We start from the raw sequence: 21475 nt of genomic DNA, 5'->3' as shown, positions 1-21475 counted from the left end.
CAAGGAGATGTCGTTGAATGCTCATCCCCTGCCAATATTTGTTGATATAGACTGTTTTGTCAATGTGTCAGCTGCAGATGTTTCACCTAAATCCAAACCTACATCTCCATCCTCCCTGCTCTCTGTCACACTTTTGTCTCTGCTGACTCTGCCCTTCCTCGTGCTCCTCCGCTCATTTTTTCCGTGGCTTTTTTGGGTTTCTCCTCCTCCTCCTGCTCATGAAACCACGCGACGCAGGACATCTGACGGCAGCGGCGGTTAGCAGAGGCCGTCTCTCTCCCTGCGCTGCCGCCACCGCAGCAGTTAACTTAGTCTAAACCAGATGTTTGTTTAATTCCCCTCGCTTGCTCGGCAGGCAGGCGGGTTTTTAAAAAAATAATAAAAAAAATGGAGGCGGCCGAATGAGAAAGTGTGGGAGTCTTTTCTCAAAAAACAAAAAAAACAAAAAAGAAAACACGCCTCCCAGCAGGGTTAGGGTGTTGTCCTCAGGGTGGTGAAGAAGTAATTTTGACTATTCTTGGTAAGACCTTCAAAAGTCCACAAGTTAAACACAGAGCACACACACACACGCACACACACACACACACACACACACACACACACACACACACATATGCACACAAGAGTAATGAATTCATATGTGGCTACACTGTCGATGTCATCACGACCTTGTCATTATATGTCATCTTGGCCCTGCAGACAGTTCATTAGCTGGGACAATTTAACGAGCAGTCAAACATAAACTGACTACATGAAGGGGCGGGAGCAGGGCGGCCATGGCGACTGGTTACCTTCAGGATGCTGACGTAGGGGACGCCGTCAGGGCCGTAGCGGCTGCCGTTGACCTCAATGTGTTTGAGCCACTGGATGTGCGGCTGAGCGTCGCTGTAGACTTTACAGTGGAACTCAACGTCGCTGCCCACCACCACCGTCTGATTGGCGGGGAGGCCGGCCTGCAGGATGGGCCTGTGAGGCGAGCGCTCTGAAATCAGACACAGCAGCTTTACAAATTAGCTGCTTTGCCCCCTATACAGGCTCTTATCGTTGTCGTTCGGCCCGACATAAAGACGTACCGAGCACATCCAGCTGGTAGGTGTGCGTGATGGTGCCGTACTTGTTGTGCACCACGCACGTGTAGTTCCCGCGGTCCGACGGCACGGCACTCTCCATCACCAGACTCCACTGCTGGTGCCTCAACTGAGAAAGAAAAAGCGTTGTCAAGTTAGCAATTGCTTAGCTTGTTGTCATGCATACATATGGATACATAAGGATCTGCTGTGTAGTCTTGGACCATTGTAAACCTAATGGACTTCACAAGCAGAAGGAGCAATTCATTCAAGCCTGGCTAGCATGATGAATCGATGGGCTACCATAGAACTTCAACATAAAAAGAGCGAGGCAAAGTTTCATGTAAGAACACTTTGAACCAGTTCAATCATTGTAAGAAATGGAGTGAGGTAAAGTTGGTCAAGTTTGCATGATGCATTGACGGACTAGCATATACAGTATTATAATGTACATATAATGTATGACACGCTCTCCCAACTTGCAAAGATATTAACAAAGACCTTCTATTCTATGTATATTTTGCAATTGTTGTGTGCATAGGTCGTATGTGAAATGGAAATTCCATGGTTGTAACTGTTACATTATTGAGTAGGGGTGTGACGATACACTCAGCTCACAAGACGAGACAATGCACGATACTGAGTTAGATGAGATGATAATTTAACATTAATTTGAAGAAAACTCCAATGACAAAATATAGGACTGGACAAACAGACTTTTTTTGAGTGACGAGTGACGCTGGGAGCACCGAGGTAGGTTGGACTGCAAAGTTTACAGTGTGTGTTCCAATCCTGCCTCAGGCACTGCCACTTACATTTTACGTGTATTCATTCACAGTAGCGATGCCATAGTTCACAGTTTGATAGACTTCTGGATGACCTGTTCCCGTGAGACATCTTTTCTCTAAACGACAAAATATCATCACGTGTAAAGCTTGTGAGACACTCCTATTATTGAGGTATAGTAATGATAAAATTAATCTTGGATAACGGTCCTTTCTTGATTGATCGTTTAATCCTGGATATTGAAAAAAAAAAGACAAAAAACCTGACAGGAATATCATGGTTGTACTGAGCGGCTCTGATATTAATTGTAATTTCATCCTGTAAAATTTGTAGTGGAAGTTATCAATGATGCCCTGTTGCAAAATACACACACCATTTCTGCTACACAGATAATATTAATGAAGTACAGGAACTAACTCTAATAACGATTGTTACCTTTTGTGTCTGCCGCCGCTATGCTCGTTATTAAGCGTGGAAAGTGCATTGAACGCCTTCTGTTTTGTGTGCAACACACACCAGCTGCAACGCAAGAAGCTAGGCTATACTGTAGTTGCAGGGCCAAATAAGTACAAATAAAACATTGTGTATTATGTATTGATATCTAAAAATGATGTGTTGTTCAAATCATCACGATTGTTATCACTGATATATGTTTAGATAAGTGCAAGGTTTTGTATACCACTATTTTTCATGAACATGTTTGTTATGATGTGGCTGTGATTGAACAACAGGCAAGTTTTGCGTGCACTTCAACTTTTAATTGTGACTTCCTTATCAGGTTTTTTAGTCAGCAGGTTCGGAGAACGTGTATTGTTTGTAAATATTGTTCATATTTTTCAACAACAATAATTCTTAGACTGGACTTTATTTTTGCTACACTTGGCTTATTTGAAGGCACGGTGGTGGTTAGCATGTCTGTTTCACAGTCCAGTGTTCGAATATTTGTTGGAACATCTCTGTGCGGAGTTTGCATGTTCTCCCCATGCGTGTCTGGGTTTTCTCCGGGTACTCCGGCTTCCTCCCACATCCCAAAAACATGCATGCTATGCTAACTGCCCGCTCTAAATTGTCCATAGGTATGAATGTGTGTGTGTATGCTTGTTTGTCTGTCTGTGATTTGTGATTGACTGATGATGTCCTCGGTTTACCCTGCCTCTCGACTCCAAAGTCAGCTTGAGTAGGCTCTAGTTCAAGAATTAAACATGAAAAGACCAAGGTTAAGTTTCATGGGTTAAGAACATTTTGAACATTTTGTTCATTGCAAATATTGCTGAATTTGATGAACTGAGTAAGGTTCCCAACACTGGTAAAGTTAGCATGATGCATTTAAGTACTGGCTTATATGATACTGTATATTTCTCAACAACAAAACTCAGTAGACTTTCCTTTATTTTGTTACATGTGGCTTATTTGAATGTGGGAGATGCTTTGCTCAGAGCCTCAGCTTTCATTGCCTTTACGAGTGTTACGTTTTTTCCCGGAAATTTCATTGAAAATTGGTAATAATTGTTTATTTTCCTTCTGACTGATTATGGGAAAACACATCCTTATCTGAAAGCGCTACAACTTCAGAGAAAAGTTTTCTGTATTTGTATGTTTTAAAATCAGATTAAGTTAGAGGACATAAAATCAGACAGGATAGCTAAGCGAGGCTGACATGATTTAAAAATAGCGTGAGAAGTCAATCCAAGCGAGATGAAGACACAAAGCTTGCTTCATCTGGGCTTGATTAACTCAAAAGATGAGTCAAGCTGCTTCTGGAGCACCTTCTTCTCGTCAGCCGTGGCAGAATGCTTCTTATTTTTCTTAGCCAAGCACTTGTGAAGACTGGCTCAACTGTGCCAGTCCGTGGCTAACACAAACCAGGTGTGACGGGGGCCCGCCAGCAGACACCGAGCTGACATATTCAGAAGCCGGGGCGGCGGGAACACACAAGGTGAACTTTGCACGGAGGGTGAGCGTGAGTGACGTCAAGCGGGATGCTTTTCTGGGTGGAAGACTCGGCATCACCTGCGTAGGAAAAAGTGCCGACCCACAGCATGTTTGCACAAACGTTTAACCCCACGCGTAAGTCAGAAAGTAGCGGGCCGCCTCAAGCTCCTCCCCTCCATCTCTCAGTCTAGCACGCTCTCTTGGACGGGCAAATGGAAAATAACGTCCCAGTATAAATATTATGCCTGTGTGTGCTTAGCAGAGCAGTTGCGTGGTAACACGGACTAGGCGGCCTGCTCAAAAGCGAGCTGGCTCCGCCCCGTCTACTCCCGGGTTCGTACGAGCGACGCCTCATGCTGCGGTCGAAGAAGAAGTAGAAAAAAAACATCACGAGGAGCTGAGAGCTGGTGAAACGGTGGCGTCCAAGACCACCAACAGAGAGAGAGAGCGAGAGAGAGAGAGGGATGTGGCGTCTTGTTTCATATTTGTGACTCAGAAGAGCTAACAAGCTGAAAAAATGTAAACTGTCTTTTTGCTCCAGCTCAATGACTGCTACATTTGATAGGCACATGTTGCAATTTTATGTGTTTATCTAACTGATGTTGTTACACACTGCTGTCATTTACAATATTGGAGTTTGAACTAAAATGTCATTCAGCACACGTTCACGTGAAAAAAGTCAACAACGGGAACTTTTTTCTTAGCCATCCCTGCTGACACAGACCGCCATAAACAACGCTGTAATTTGCATGCCAACCCAGTACTTTGACTGGACACGTTAGCGCTGTGGTCCTTCGTTGTTGTTTTGGATGTGACGTACTGAACGCGTCATGGGCATGCACTGTTATCAACATTTAGGGATGGACAGTTTTTTTTGGACATTTTCTTCATAATGCACCTAAAAATTATGCTTTATTGTCTGCTTGATAGATTATTCTATAATAAAGGCGCTCCTCGATTTACAATGTTGTTTCGTTACGTTTCGTGGACACGGCGCACTCCCATAAATTATTATTACTGTGCAACTACATGCGCGCGGCGGAAGAGTGCGTAAGCAGAAAATATGTAGTCGACAATGTCACTTTTGTTGTTTTTTCAACAACTTTTTTTGAACTTTAAGCTCCATTACGTATGCCTCCCAAGGGTGAGGCAGACTCTTCTGACTTCAGTGCGTCAAAGAAAAATAAAGAGAAAGTGAAAAGTGAAGTGAAATTAGACCTGGTAAAATGCTCAGAAAGTGGATAAATTCCGACCAACATTGGCTGCTGCCATGAAGGATAAAGATGGTATCTTTGGACATGTGAAAGGATCTGCTCCTCTGAAATGGACAGTAATAACTCAGCAGTGTAGTGGTCTCGTTATTGAGAGCTCATCCTCCAAATAAGACTTACACAAAAAATCTCCACTTACAATGACGTCATAGGAATGGAACTCGTATGCAGACTTAGGATCCCCTGTATAGATATTATTATTCATTCTTAATTCTTTTTATTAACTAAGATATTGTTTATCATATACTCTGGGCTTATTTATTTCTGCACAATGTTTCTGTCAACTTTCACTACTTTATTATTTATTTTTCATTACTGAATAAGCTATCTGCAAACTGTATTAATTTTACAGTTTTGAATTTTTAGACACATATTAAACACAGAACGTGAACAAACTACCTGTGATTTCTGAGATATGGAGAAAGAGTAGAATTAAATAAACTCTGCTTCTTCCTACTCCTTTTCATACATGTTGTATTGTGCAAGTGTAAAACATGTGATGTGCTTCAATGTATGCATTGTTAAGCATGTTGGACAGGTTGGACATAACCTAAACTTTAACCTAAACAATTAAATGACTCAAATCAGCTAATTTTAATTTATTCTGATGCGGATGTTGCAAAATTTACATCCTTACTCTTGCTTCTTCTAGGACGACTTTTCCGACTCCTTTGAATGACACTGTCTCGTTTAAATGATACTTCCCACCTGCGTCCTATTATCGTGCTACTTCAGGCAGGCTAACCCTGTGTGCAAACAGCGGAATTAGTTCCTCAACTCGATAATCTCTTCCATTCCAATCACGCAGGATTCCAAACAGAATTAAATTATTAAGAAGCTTACGCTGGAGTCATACGAGGTGCGTGTAAAGAAAGGCCATGGGAATGTGCCACATAGCCTCTCACCGGCCACCACATTGGAGGACATCTAATGTGAGCATTGTGGTCTTTGTAGATGTCGCCAGTCGATGTGTCTGCACATAGCGTCCTTTATGTATTCATGAAACTGCCTCCTTCAATAAATCATAGAAGCATACTTTGCAGTGCAGCCAAACAGAGGATGCTCTGCCCCATTTATAGTCCAAACCCTGCATCTTCACCTTGCAGCTAGCAACTAGCCACAAAGAAGGTGGAAAAAGCTGAAGATGCTCTTAAAAACAAATGAAATAATAAGAATGTTTTCCCGTGTGGTGAGTCACAGGGGGAGATTATCTTCCTGTAATCTGGCGACATGAAATTCAACACAAAGTCTGTGCTACAATCTGAAAAATGTGGAGTGCAAGTGCTGAAAGTCTTAAAAGTTAAGCATGTGCAGTCAGTTAGAGAGTGAGATGCCAACACAATAACTACTTTGTCATCCTACTTTAACGACAACACAATAAATATGTGGACGCACACAACAGCCTCCACTTTGGCTGTCACGGTTTGTCTCGATGGAGTGGGGCGACACGCCCATTGCCCCCTACCTCCTTCTGATGGCTCAATATAGGAGCAACCCCTCAACGTCAGGCCCCTCCAAGGGCCAGGGTTGTCTGGGAAGGCGCTCGAGTCAATGTTGCTTGCTTGTTGTTTTGCGTGCTATAAATAAGCCATATATTGTATTTAGTGTCTCATTTAGTGCAATAACAGCAAAAATCTGTCGTAGTCCTCTACCGGGGTCGTGAACCTTTTTGGCTAAGAGAGCCATGAAAGCCACATACTGTATTTTAAAACGTATTTCCGTGAGAGCCATTTTTTTAACATTGAATACTAAATGCGTGCATTTTTAAGGTAAGGCCAACAATTTTATCTCTGAATTATATTTTTTTAATAACATTGTTATACTGAAGCTATCCAATCATATATAAAATACTCTACCATTAATGCAACTTCTGGTGCTGCATGGTATCTTTCTTTCTTTTCGCCATCTTCTTTGTGAAAATGGTTTGCTCGGCAGAATTAACTAGCTGACTATTTGATTAAAGAAGGGAAGTTTTGGCATCTCGATGACCCGGGTAGGCTACCATATTAGCCAGTAATAATCAAGTTTTGGTGTCTGACCCGGCAAATTGGAAGAACAGCAGGCATTGGCTCCGGCCACCCGCATTGCAGTAGAAAATGGATGGATGGATTAAAATGCAAGAAGAAAGTTTTATATTTTGAACGTTATTTTTAACATGCCTGTGAATATTCTCATTCATCCAAGTCACTGTATTCTCAGGGCATTCAATCGACCGCAACAGGACTGCTCAGTTGCGATCGATTGAACGCCCTGAGAAGTTATTTTTAACACTGTGATTTCTGTAGTGTTTTACTTTAAAATGTCAGCCCAAAAAAATAAAAATATAAAAATATTATCATGTTAAAAAATGCCTGAGAACCAGATGCAGTCATCAGTGGCAGCGAGACACCTCAAAACTTGTTTTGTGTTAAGAATTTTGGTATTCTGGAACCGATTAATTGGATTTACATGATTGATTCTGTTAGCATCGATTTCAGCTAGAGTCAGACTAAATGAATAACGCTAACCAAGGTTTCACTGTATAACACGAGTGATAGAGGTGTGGCATACCAGACTCAGTCAGAAATCTTCTGAAGATCTTGTACCCAACTGTTCACAAGATTTAGGACTGGACTAAAAATAAAACTTAAAAACTGCATCAACCTCATGATATGGCACTTCCACATCATGTAAAACAAGGGCACAACATTTTAAACATATACATCAATCTGAACAATTGAAATGTAGGAGAGGGCCCCTTTAAGGCCCTCGAGATCCACTAAAGCTTAGCCATGGTCAATCAATCCAAATCTGGTACACTTTAAACGCCATCTAGGCATACATTGTGCCAATCAAGATGGTTTCAAGACCGTTTCAGATTCGCCAGTTTACACTCAAGACTGCCTGGGTGTGTAACCCTGTAGAAACATGTTGAGCAGTGATGTTACACAGTTAGCTTTCCCAAATGCAGAGCTACACTTTCCAGTCAGGAAGTGTCACATAGACATCTCTAGCTTCTTTATGTCTATTGAGGTGTCAATTAAGTGCAAATCGAATCAAGGCTCATTCAAAGGAGATTAAGCACGGCTGTCAGATCTGGAATGATGATGTCAGTTGAATCGTCAGGGTGAAGATGGCTTCACCTCCAAGACCAAGCTGGGGGGTAGGGAGAGCACAGGGTCCCCATGAGGTCATTGTGGGCCTGTCATCGTGCTTTGTGCCCACCAACAACCCAATCATGACCAGATTACGTTGTTAAATGGATGTGGATGACAATCTGTGTTTCGATTCAGTGTCAGTTTTGTGAGGTAAGTGAAGGTAAAAGTTGCGTGAGCGACATGTGGGATTTCTCTTTGTTGATTTTTTTTGCAGCATTCAGGGGTCACGGGTCGTATCAGAGGCTTGTCACTTCGCTGGCAGGAACGGAAGGGGCTGACAGCTTCTTAATGAGCCTCCAGTAGGTCAAATTGAAACAAATTTAAAACACAACTGATGTACTAAATGTGCACTTTGACATCCACCGCCATCACAAACTCTTTCCAGCGTGTTCTCCAACTCAACACAGGTGATTTGGTGGAGCCACTTGTCGAGCTGATGAAATGCAAGCGCTCAATGTGGGATTAGCGTGCTCCAAACACACAAACTTTAGCTCAGCACTGCTTGGTGTCGGTTGCGCCACCGGACTGGGTTGGCCCGGACCATCCTGAGCACTGGTGACAGGTGCGTGCGAGGGAGGGAGGGAATTGGGGGCGGACAACTGCTGCCGGGCCTGCTGGGAGCAGATGTTGGAGATCTCCGTAAACTGTTAATAGCGACAGGATCTCCTTACTGTTAACCCTTTAAAGGCCAATGCAGAGCCTTTTCACACCACTAAAGGAAGAAACAATGATTGCTGAATGTAAGACCGTAAGAATAATCCTAAAATTGGATTGGAATTTGGAAGTAGAGGACGTATTGGTACTGTTTGGTTGTTCTGACACAAGGAGCGCATGGGAGCGCTGGGCGATCCTACAGCGCTGAGAGTGGCAATGATGACAAAATGCAGCACAGCAGCTGTTTTCAGCGCTGCCTCGCTGTCAACGCCAGCATTCAAGTATCCCAGCACCACTCCGGTTTCAACACGGCATTATTTATTTCGGTGGTCTTAGCAGCAGGAGGGGGAAGGCGGAATCCTGCCGAGGGCGTGCGGCCCAGCGGGGTGATTCTGACCTTTATCCACCGTGAGAAGATGACCAGGATCACTTTCTGCTGTGCTATCCTCCACTTATAGACACTCCCACAACGCTCGCTCTCGCTGATGGACTGTGGCTCACCAAGCAATGCACCCCAACGCCCCCGCAAAACCTCCCCCCCTCGGCTGCGAGGGATTAAAATGCTTTGCTAAAAGGCTCCTGAAGGGTGCTCAGGTAGGCGGAGCCTCATGCATCACACACACGCACGCACGCACAGACACACAGAGCTCTTGATTAAGAAGACTCCCTCTCACCTTGATGCCGCCCATGCGCTGCTCCCCCTTGAACTCTTTGCCGTTCTTCAGCCAGTGGATGCTCGGCGTTGGGTTGCCAGACGCAGCGCAACGGAACTTGACGGTGTTGGCGGCTGGGACTGCTAGAAGCTTCTTGTCCATCCGGTCCGGCCTGGTCCAGTACGGCGCTTCTGATGGGAAATCACGAAAGAATGAATGAAGAAAAAGGGCCACATACATAGAGTGAAACCTTGGTTAGCATCATTAATCCGTTCTAGAAGGTCCGACTCTAACCGAAACGTACGCAAAGTGAATACATTTTTCCTATAAGAAATGTAAATCCAAATAATCAGTTCCAGAAAGCCAAAACTGTTAACACAAAACATGTTTTTATATTTTTTTTACAATTAGTTTTACATGCAGAAAACAATTCAAAACATATATATGTATGTATATATGATGTATATGTATGTATATGTATATATATGATGAATGACAGGGATAAATGACAAGCAGAACTACTGATGAATTTTGTGTAATTTTCTTTATTACCATGTTGAATTGAATTTGGACTATTATTATTTATTTAATATTGATTTTATTATTATTTGCTGTTTTTGTTTTATATGGTTTTAAGTGGGGCCGCACGGTGGTCTAGTGGTTAGCATGTTGGCCAACACAGGAACAGCCTGGAGATCGGAAAGACCTGGGTTCGATTCTCCCTTGGAGTTTGCATGTTCTGCCTGTGCGTGCGTGGGTTTTCTCCGGCTTCCTCCCACATTCCAAAAACATGCATGTTAGGTTAATTGGCGACTCTAAATTGTCCATAGGTATGAATGTGAGTGTGAATGGTTGTTTGTCTATATGTGCCCGGCGATTGACTGGCGACCAGTCCAGGGTGTACCCCGCCTGTCGTCCAAAGTCAGCTGGGATAGGCTCCAGCATGCCCCCCCTGACCCTAATGAGGATGAAGCGGTATAGAAAATGGATGGATGGATGGTTTTAAGTGTACGCACTGGAGAACATGTGGCAGTTATAGCTGCACCAGGCACATTTCATTTAAAAACTGTACTTTTTAAACAAAGGTTGGAAACTCATTCAATCCCAGCCATTTTTTCAAAAGACAACCAACGCCTTTAGTACAAGCCATTTAGACAGAATATTGTGTTGTAGGCTATATAAACATGGAAGACTCCCATCTTTCATCAGAAAAAAAGTTTGTTTCTATCTTTTTCCGTTCTTTAGTAATCAGAAGTAGAACATAAGCAAATTTCAGGATAATATCAGTTCCTGACTAGAAAAGGAAGAAAACCAGCTTTTTGTGAAAAGGTACATTTCAAGCATAACTTTTACTTTGACACAAATATTTTTTGCTTTTGTGACAGCTTAACTGTCTAAACAACTATACCAACATAAACACCACTAAAAATGTGTTGATGTTGGAGGTTTTCACAGATGTTAGAAGGGGGCCAGCATCCCAAATATTTGCCCGCTAACTGACGTCAAGAAAATGTCTGTCTTGCCTTTTAACATTATTATTATTATTATTATTATTATTATGAGAGTAAATGTGGCTATTCTGTAGTTGTACATGTTGCGGTAATTGTTCAAAGATGTCACAGATGCTCTCGCCCCGCCGTCAAACTGCTCCGTCTTGGATCACTTATATGCTTCAGTACAACAGATGTGAGGTGTGCTCATTTACAAACTATACAGGAGCGTATGCAACATTTACACACACTAACAGAGGATTTGATTCAAATGAACAGCTTTATGACACAAACACACACACACAAACACAGGGCTGGAAGTTTGTTGAGGACAATAATGGACGCTGTCTACAGTGTTAAACACAGTTTGACATAGCTTTCTAGAATGCAAAACAGCCACTGGAACATGTCAGACGGACCAAATAGTTCTTCTCATCCTCTTTTCCTCCATAACAATCCTTCAATTCAGAAAGCTGTCAGGGTGATTTATTGAGTTGTTCTCACACGCCGGTGGACAATGAAGGTGGAGAAACCAGGACAGCACCATTGTCCATCTGTGCGTGTGTGTGTGTGTGTGTGGAGGGGGGTTGAAAGTACTGGTGGGTGGTTCTGTATATGGGTGTGTGAATCAGAGTGGACAAAAGTAGAGGAGGTGGTTGACCGCTCATCAGATGTCTCTTTTACTTTTTGCAAGCAGAGGGAGTGAGAGGAGCTAATTAGCATCTCAATGTGTGTGTGTGTATGTCTGTGTGCGCTAGAAATAATCCTTAGCGTCCAGCAGGGTGTGGGCGGACGTCTGTGTCGGCTCTACTCAACACAGATATCACTGTTAAACGTGTTGGACACACCTGTCTCTGATCGACAGTTTCTTGGCGTGTCCTTGTCATAAAAATAATACAAGTGGCGGAGGAATTAAAGCTGCAATAGATTAGAGCTTCAACATGTCTTCTAGAAGCTCTGATGAATGAACATAACCGCACCCAGTGGTGTATACAGTGGCGAAAATAAGTATTTGATCCCCTGCAGATTTTGCAAGCTTTGCTTCATATGAAGATATGAACAGTTTTTATTTTATTTATTTTTCTGGTAGCTTTATTTGAACAGAGGCAGACTCTAAAACACAACATTAAATAAAGATTCTACATTAATTTGACTTTCCAGAATGTTACCACCTTCATGTTTGACAGTAGGGATGGTGCTTTTGGTATCATGTTCAGCATTTCTCTGCCTCCAAACATGTCGAGTCGAGTTGATGCCAAAAAGCTCAATTTTGATGTCATGTGACCACATCACACTCTTAATTCGTTGCATCAAAGTGTCTTACTAAAGCTTGCTGACTGTGTTCCGAACACCCTTGACATCATGATCCAGCTCCTCCCTTGTCATTCTGGGCTCGTCCCTCACCTTTCTCACATCATTCTTACCCCACCAGGTGAAATTTAAATCTTGCATGGAGGTCTAGAGTGACAGTGGTTGACTGCCATCTTGAATTTCATCCATTTATCAATTTTTGCACCAATAGTGCTCTCTTTCTCACCAAGGTTCTTGATGATGCTCTTGTAGCCTATTACAGTCTTGTGCATGTCTACAATCTTATCCAGGAGGTCCTTTGACAACTCCTTGGTCTTCCCCATGGTGGTGGAGAGGTTTGAATGGAAGATACATGTGTGACTTGTGTCTTTTATCCACATAATAAGTTGAGATAAGCGGTACTTTCCAAAAGGGACAGGACTAATTTGTGTCGTTCATGGACACATACACAGTAAGTCTATTTGGGTCAGAATGCTTCCTGGTTGCTTAATTTTCTCAGTCAAATACAGATTAATTTATAATCTTTACTGAATGTTTCTTCTGGATTTTTTTTTTACATGTCTCTCTCTGTTAAGATAAACCTACCATGAAAATTCAAGACTGTTCATAGCTTTACATGAGGTTAAACTTACAGAATCAGCACGGGATCGAATACTTATGTTCCCCACTGTATACCTAAAAGTTGTCCTACAGGTCAGTGAGTGATGCAACATGGAAGTGTCACATAAGAACACCAAGAATGTGACTTAACAACCTGCAGTGGAGCAGCAAAAGCCATCCGTGCAGTACTGAGAACTCCCCAGCTCTTCAAAACAAACACGGTGGACTCGTGCAAACCTCACACACGCAAACAGCTTCCACCTTAAAAGGGAAATGAGCTGCTGGATTTCATTATTTCCTTCTCGGTGCATTTGGAGCGACAAGCCTGCAAAGAAGAGGAGGAGACGCCTTCGCCTCTGCCGTCGCCGCACTTTGTTTTCTTGGCGTGGCCATCAGCCACACACACTTTTTATAGCCTCTTGATGTGTGGTCCTCCTCCTCTGATGCTTCTCATGTATGCAGGACGCCTCTCCTGCTACTCACCCAAAACTACACAATCCTCTCTCTGTTACATCTGCTGTATTTTGCCCCCCAAAATCACACACAGGTTGTTTTATTTGTTGACCTATAGCTGGTAACTGTTCCCTGCTATGTTTGTTCACATGGATGATGTTGGGCAACATCGAATTATGGACTGGAAGTTCACATTTAAGATGTGTGATTACTTCTGACGGAAAATTTGTAGGACAACACAGCTGATTAATCTGGTTTGAAGTGTAGGAGTCATTATTGCAGCATGTACACAGCTAATCTGACCATGCTTCTGCACAGTTGGTAGACCATACGAGATGTACAATGGAATGATGAAAATCCAGTGGATCCCCATGCATTGACGATTCAGCATTCACAGCCTGGCAAAATCATTCACCCTAAGTTGGTAATAATTTATAAATGCGGTCAAATGTACACCATACATGTCCCACTGTTGAAAAAGTCCAACATGTTTTTATGCCACACAGATAATGTCTTCCTGTCAAGTGTGAAGATGTCGCACTTTGTTCGGCAGTCCTTGAATGCACATAGTTGTGTGCTGTGACTGACAATTTTTTCTGCATGTTTGTCACACTTACTGTAAATGTTTCAGATCATCAATCAAATTAAATATTAGTCAATGATAACACAACTGAACACAAAGTGCAGTTTTTAAATTAAACTTGTTATTCATAAGGTAGAAAAAAATCCAAACCTATATGGCCCTGTGTGAAAAAGTGATAAACCTAAAACTTACACCTAATAACTGGTTGGGCGTTTGCAATAACTTGCAATGAGTCTCTTATAGCGCTGTGGAGGAATTTTGGCCCACTCATCTTTGCAGAATTGTTGTAATTCAGCCACATTGGAGGGTTTTCCAGCATGAAGCGCCCTTTTAAGGTCATGCCACAGCATCTCAATAGGATTCAGGTCAGGACTTGACGAGGCCACTCCAAAGTCTTCATTTTGTTTTTCTTCAGGCATTCAGGTGGACTTGCTGGTGTGTTTTGTCCTGCTGCAGAACCCAAGTTGGTTTCAGCTTGAGGTCACCAACAGATGGCCGGACATTCTCCTTCAGGATTTTTCGGTAGACAGCAGAATTGATTCCATGATTCCATTTATCACAGCAAGTCTTCCAGGTCCTGAAGCAGCAAAACAGTCCCAGACCATCTCACTACCACCACCATATTTTATTGTTGGTATGATGTTCTTTTTCTGAAATGTGGTGTTACTTTTATATCAGATGTAATGGGACACACACCTTCCAAGAAGTTCAACTTTTGTCTCGTCAGAACACAGTGTATTTTCCCAAAGGCCTTAGGGATCATCAAGATGTTTTCTGGAAAAACTGAGACAAGCCTTAATGTTTTTTTTGTTCAGCAGTGGTTTAGGTCTTGGAACTCTGCCATGCAAACCGTTTTTGCCCAGTGTCTTCTTATGGTGGAGTCATGAACACTGACTTTAACTGAGGCAAGTGAAGCCTGCAGTTCTTGTTGTGGGGTCTTTTGTGACCTCTTGGATGCGTCGTCGCTGCACTCTTGGGGAAATTTTGGTTGGCTGGCAACTCCTAGGAAAGTTTACCATTGTTCCGGGTTTTCGCCATTTGTGGATAATGGCTGTCACTGCGGTTTGCTGGAGTCCTAAAGCTTTACAAATGGCTTGATAACTTTTTTTAGACAGATCTCAATTAATCTCAGTTATGTTTTAACAAAGGGGGCAGTCACTTTTCACACAGGGCCATGTAGGGTTAGACTGTTTTTTATCCATCTATTTTCTATGCCGCTTATCCTAGTTAGGGTACACCCTGGACTGGTCGCCAGCCAATCGCAGGGCACATATAGACAAACAATCACTCACGCTCATATTCATCCCGATGGACAATTTAGAGACGCCATGCATGTTTTTGGAATGTGGGAGGAAACCGGAGTCGCCGCAAGCACGCACGCACGCACGCACGCACGAGGAGAACATGCAAACTCCACACAGAGATGCCCAAGCAGAGAAACTCAGGTCTTTCCGATCTCCTGACTGTGTGGCGAACATGCTAACCACTAACATGCAGAAAAAAAAAGAAATCAGGAAGGGGGCAAACACTTTTTCACACTACTGTATATGATATATTATACATTAGATTTTATACTTTAGATGTGCTTAATGTGTGAGGCATAATTAGGGTTTAAACCTGGATTGTGCATTTAGCTTGTTAGTTTCCGTGAACAATGGCAATTAAAGAGAAAGGTTATGGAGCTGAATCTAATGTAATAATTACAGCAGGAAGAGAACGTCAACGTCAAGCTAGCAGGAGGGTTTGAAGGTTGCAGGAGCAAGCTGTGTGTTACAAATAGATATCGTTATGGGCGTCTCAATTACGCGCTGTATTTTTTTGCAGAATAGACAATGGCCTTACAAGTGTCAAAAGAAGCTATATAAGTCATAAGTGTTGTTATACTGGTACTGTTCATGGCAGTATTATACATAGCAAAAAATCACAAACTTTGATGAGTACAGATTTTGATGTGTAGCTCCTTTTTCAGTCGACATTACCACATTCCTCTTGCCTTTCTGTCACTTATACACACAAATACAATCGCAGTGTTATTGATATTAACATTTCAACTTTTTGTTGTTACATTACTCCTTTTTGGTCTTTAAAAAAAACTTTTGCTGTTGTTTTTTTTGTTGTTTTCTTGTTTCCTTGTACTTTTAGAATGTGCCATGGGCCAATAAACAAGTTGCCTTAAAATAACTATCCTTTGAGTGGGTGGTGTTTGACAGTATGTACGGGAATGAGCCACAGTTGGATAACGCTGTGGTTTTCTCTGCAAGTGACCATAAAAAAGGGGTATTAGCAGGTAGATACTGTCAAAATAAAGATTTCATATTCATATTTCATGCTAAAAAAAGTAGTTACCAGCTATGGAGCAGCAGCTGATATTCAAATGTGTGTACACCCCTCACAGAAACTTCATCCCGTGTCTAATTGGTGGGATGGTATTTCCTCAGCATGGGGGCAACATTCAGATACTTTCAGCCCCCCAGGGAGCTTGCGGTCCGCTGATAACCCCGCAGAGCTATGTGGTGGTCCTAATGGGAACGGGTGCAGCACCTCATCCCAGCACTACCAAGTCACGTCCACCTGTCAGCGGGCCGGGGGTGTGGGGTTAATTGGAGAGGAAATCCCAGCGGCGGACTAAAAATACACAACTTGTTTTGGCAGAGCGAGATTCACACACGTATCTGATGACTAAAACACAAACGCGTGCACTTAGTATGCTTAGTGGGAGGAGCTTGGTCTACTTTTCCATGATGAGATCCTTAAACCTCACATGATAAGGCTGCGTTCACACTTGTCACGTTTGATCTGGTTTAAATGAATTCTGGTGTGATTTGTCTTATAAACAGTCTCAATACAGCACTTCAATCAGTGCTTTCTTGCAAGCAAATCCCTGTATTCTAATATTTGAATGAATCGTAGAAGATTTTCGTGATTAGTTTCAACCAGTGACAATAGCAATACAGAGGATCCTTGGTTTCTGTCATGAATTTGTTCCACAAGGTCAGACGAAAACCGAAACGTACAAAAACCGAAACAATTTAGGAAATAATGTAAATTCAATTAATTAATTCCATACATCCAAAATGCTCACAAAAGTACATTTTATAGAGAATAATTATAGGTTTACAAACACAAAACAATATGAAATAATTATAACTGACGAGGGATGTCACAAGTAGGGTTGGGCATCGTTTCCGTTTCCGGTTCCGGTTCCTAAGGATTCTCGATTTCGATGCTTTTTAGAGGCAGGGTCATAAAAGTTTGCATGGTTTAAATGACGCCGCTAACCAGGGTTCTTTTTGGATGGAATGTCTGAACTTCTCCATGAAATGTTTAATAATATGAACTTTACTATGACTTTCTTACAGGGCTATTTTCAACCACTATATAAATATAAAACCATTCCACTTGACTATAAATGTTATAAGGTTTGGTGTTCGCGGCTCGTTCTTCCGGTTGGTGAAGTGCGCATTGAATCTAGGAATCAAAATAAATACATTTGAACGATCCCGGGAGAATGGGAATGTTAGTTGGACACTATATATATATCTATATATATATATCTCTCTCTCTCTGCAAAAGTGGCCGCTATAGACAGGTGGCCTCTATAGACAGGTTGGCGTCCAGTTTGAATGTTGACCAGTAGAGGAAAAAAAAGAAAAAAAGGGGAAAAAAAAATAATAATGTTGACCAGTAGCGGGCACTGCGGACTGCGGATAAAAGTTGTACAGCACTATTAGGCTTGTTATTATCATGGTTCATGGTTTTAATTCATCCTGAACATGCATATGAGTCAAACAGTAGCACATCACATCGTACAATTCAGAATTTTGCATGTCCAAAAAGGAGTAGGAAGAAGCAAAGCTTATTTAATCCTACCCCTCATCAGTTTCACATCAGTTGCAATACATTTATTCACCTCTTGTTCGTCCAAGTGTACTTTGTAGGTCTACGTGACAATGTAGTGCAATCATAGCCAAGGTTTTTACTTACTAAAAGGAAGCTAGAGGCTTAATAATAACTGATAGAATATATCCACGACCCACAGAACAAAGCTGTGCTAGTAATGTCTTACGCTTGTTTTTAATATTTTACTTTTTATACGGCAGAGTTGTCATTACAGCTTTAGTTCATCAGGAAGTGACGGGAAGTGACGGTGGGCGTCCCGAGCAGGAGAGCTAGGCTCAGTGCTAGCTGTGAGTTTGGAGAGAGTTGGGAAGTGTGTTTATGTTGGCGTGGATGTAAAGTCCTGCAGTGTTCTCCGCTGTTAATAAAGCCATTAAAGTGCATCGGCGACGTGAGTCTCTCCTTCCCCACAACAAGCGGCATTACAGTATTGACCAGTGCGCACCAGGAAATAAGCGGTATCATTTCTTACAGGCATTGGCTGGACAGCTATGTAGTGGGGCTTGTTTAACCTTTGCCTTGTGGGCAAGCAGGAAGGAGAGACAATGCTGAGAGATGTGTGTGTGTTCTGAGCTGCTGTCTGGTGGCCGCGTTCAAGAAATAAAGTTGGCAGAAGCAACAGGAGAAGTTTCCTTCTTTGCTTCGGAGCTGAATAACACTGACAAGTTAACAGACTAGTAGCGAACGGAAAAGAAGACGGCTTTGTTTGTGTCGAATACAGAAGATGAGGACTTTGATGGATTTGTGGATGAGGATTGATCAAAAATAACGTGAGTACATTCTAAACTAATTCAAATAAGTACAAACAAACAAACTCAGTTTTGCTCCCGCTGCCGCATGCATGCTAGCGTATGTTTTTTTTTTTTGTAGCGTCGCTGGGAGCACGTCCTGTTCCCAGTCTACTTTGCGGTAATGTTTTGGTGCAAATGCTCTTAAAGTAACATGTTTGACCAGGAAATAGCAACCTCAAAAGAAGACGGCTTTTTTATGTGGAACAACTGACAGTTTGTGTGTATCTTGTGAATGATTGTCACTGAGCTAGGACTCAGTGATTAAAGTCTACACACGACGGCTTCATTGATTGAAAAACCAAACTTTTTCGTGCATGAAGCTTCTACTTGAGTTGGTATTTTGGCCGCTATATGCAGTCAGATATTGACCAAGGGAGACAAAATGGGTGGCCGCTGGCCGCGTTGGACAGGTGACTGCTATACACAGGGTCTATAACATGTAAAATTGCTGGGGGGGATTTTTCAGTGGCTGCTATAGGCAGGTGGCCGTTCTATACAGGTGGCCGCTAAGACAGGTTTGACTGTATATATATATATATATGTATATATGTATCATAATAATGCAATAGTTTCTTTAATATGTTTATATTACGTGTGTAATATGTCACACGTTTCCAGCATTTCTTGAAATGCTGGCTTTTCAACTGTATTAAAGAGCAGCATCGCTACACTAAAACAACACTTTCTGCGAGTGCACACCATTTGTGCTGTTCCGTTTGCATTTACTTTGTCAACCAAATGTCTCAGTGAGTGTTGACTGTCAGAACAAAGGCTCTGACATTTGTATGACATGAATTTTAGCAAAAAATTTAGATAAAATCAGAATAATACAAAAACTGGGGCATACGCAAACCGATGTTTGACTTTAACATCAACTCTGTGGGATCCATCAGTTTGTGACTTAATGCATAACGTGCTTTACACTGGTCTACTTTTGGCCTGATGTTAAAGATGCCAGTGTGAACGCTAAGTGAACCACGACCTAATGCGTGATTCATGTGTCATCTTCTGCTTCGATTTGGATCTACAGTACAGTGTGAATGCATCCATGAGCTTCTCACGTACACAGTGATATTAACTGAAACTATTTAAGGAAAAAGCATTCATGTCCATGCTATATGTCATTAGTCATGTTGCTGACTGACGATGCTGTGAGCACCTCCAGCAGGACTTTTCAGTGTGATGAAGCTAACCGAAGCTAACCACAGCAATTAACATGAGCATGAGGACGTGCAGCGTGCAGGTCAACACGCCATGCAGTGGTTCATTGGTCAGGCAGCGATCTGGGCAGAGGGGGTGATGGAGGTGGATAATTGTGTAATTGTATAATTTGTTCCCTACGACGCCTGCGACACACAACACTGGCAGATCTGAGCGAAGATTGTACCGGCACTCTTTGAAGGTGTGCTGCTCCCCGGGGCCTTGACGGGGCCGGGTCAAAAGAATGGCGGCCAGCAAGCGGCGTACCGTGGCCTGGCGACCGGCGCTCTGCTCGGCTGCCAGGGTAAACAGGGGCCCAGGCACAGATTAGGCTCTGTTCACATTCTTCACCCCTCCCTACACATACACACACACTACTACTTTACGCAAGCTTACAGCGTGCACGCCACATTCCACACTACACAAATATCTTTAAGAAATATCTTCTGATGGAGGATGAGGGTTTGGTCTGTAACCTCATTAAGATGCCCCTCATTAGAAACATTAATTTGACATTTCTTCTACTGTGTCTAAGCTTGTTTACGCCAACGTTTGCTCTTATTTCTTGAAAACATGTGTTTTTAACAGTTCATTTAGTTTGGAAACACCTCCATTAAAGGCTTGGCTGTGGCAAATAAGTTGTCAAGGCCGCTAATGGTGCAGCTTCAACATGCCACAAAGGATCCAGTCAGCCATTTTCCATCCTAATCTTGAGTTCATTTGCAAGTTTTGCAAATGTTCCAACATTCTAGCTTTATTACTATGCTTTTTCCGAACAACAATAAGGACTGACTTGTAAAACGTGTATGGAGAGCCCCTAAAAGTCAAACTGAGGTCCTAAAATTCTAAATTCGACCAAGATTTGACCCATGTGTCGCCTCTTGAAACAATGGTACAACTTGTTAAAAATGGTAAAGCTTATCGGCAATAAAACACTTGGTGTTGACGTTAACAACTAATATCAAAGGTGATTTGCGATGCAGCTAATTCTTTAACGTTCTTAACTGTCAAAAAAGCGTAAAAAGAAGTTAGCACTGTTAGTAATAAAAGTCTTAAGTGGCTCCACCAACTAACCGGAACTATGTTTCTCAACACCGAAATACGACCAGAACTCGGCTCACGGGACGAGATGGCCAGTAAGTCACTGTTGATGCACTACACTGCTGATGGGGATGTCATACAACTTAATGTAAAAAAATCCAATCTATCCCTTTAATGTTAACACCGAGAGTTTTATTGTGTTCATACAGTATTTCACGGTTGGTTCATATTTGACTGTGATGGTTAACTTCTTTTCATACCCGTACACTTAAGAACGTTAAAATGGGACTAAAAGCATTGCCTGTACACCTAATAAAGGTTTTTCCTTTTACCATGGAACAAATTATTTCTATTTCCAGCCCTGAACTAATATTTTTCAAACTTTGGTTCCACTGTAATTTATTCTCAACAAGTTTTCAGGCTAAAAAAGGAAGACGAAAAAACAACAAACATGGCTGCCGTCCTCCATCAATCTAACAAATAGCCCAATCAATATTGTTTGCTGCTGGGCCGGCGTCCATCTTCTGAGCTCTGGCGGCAGGACGGGATCAAGATGACAATGACGATGGTGGCGTCATTAAGCCCCCCGCCCCTCACCCTCCAGTCTTC

General features: G+C 42.3%; 1 protein-coding gene across 7 annotated transcripts in view; it reads right to left on the bottom strand.

The window, feature by feature from the left end:
• The window catches only part of fgfr3 (fibroblast growth factor receptor 3), a 70008-nt gene that overhangs the window by 19701 nt on the left and 28832 nt on the right, over window positions 1-21475 (bottom strand). For all 7 annotated transcript variants that reach the window (XM_054795680.1, XM_054795679.1, XM_054795681.1 and 4 more), the window contains exons 5-7: window positions 9522-9691; window positions 1074-1197; window positions 792-982 (exon numbers count right to left, since the gene is read on the bottom strand). In XM_054795680.1, the coding sequence (XP_054651655.1) occupies window positions 792-982; window positions 1074-1197; window positions 9522-9691 (485 nt within the window). The remainder of the gene's footprint in view (window positions 1-791; window positions 983-1073; window positions 1198-9521; window positions 9692-21475) is intronic.

This window comes from Dunckerocampus dactyliophorus, chromosome 13, assembly GCF_027744805.1.
Source record: "Dunckerocampus dactyliophorus isolate RoL2022-P2 chromosome 13, RoL_Ddac_1.1, whole genome shotgun sequence".
NCBI lineage: Eukaryota > Metazoa > Chordata > Actinopteri > Syngnathiformes > Syngnathidae > Dunckerocampus > Dunckerocampus dactyliophorus.
Note: the sequence above shows the minus strand (reverse complement) of the source record. Positions and strands in the feature narration are given on the sequence as shown.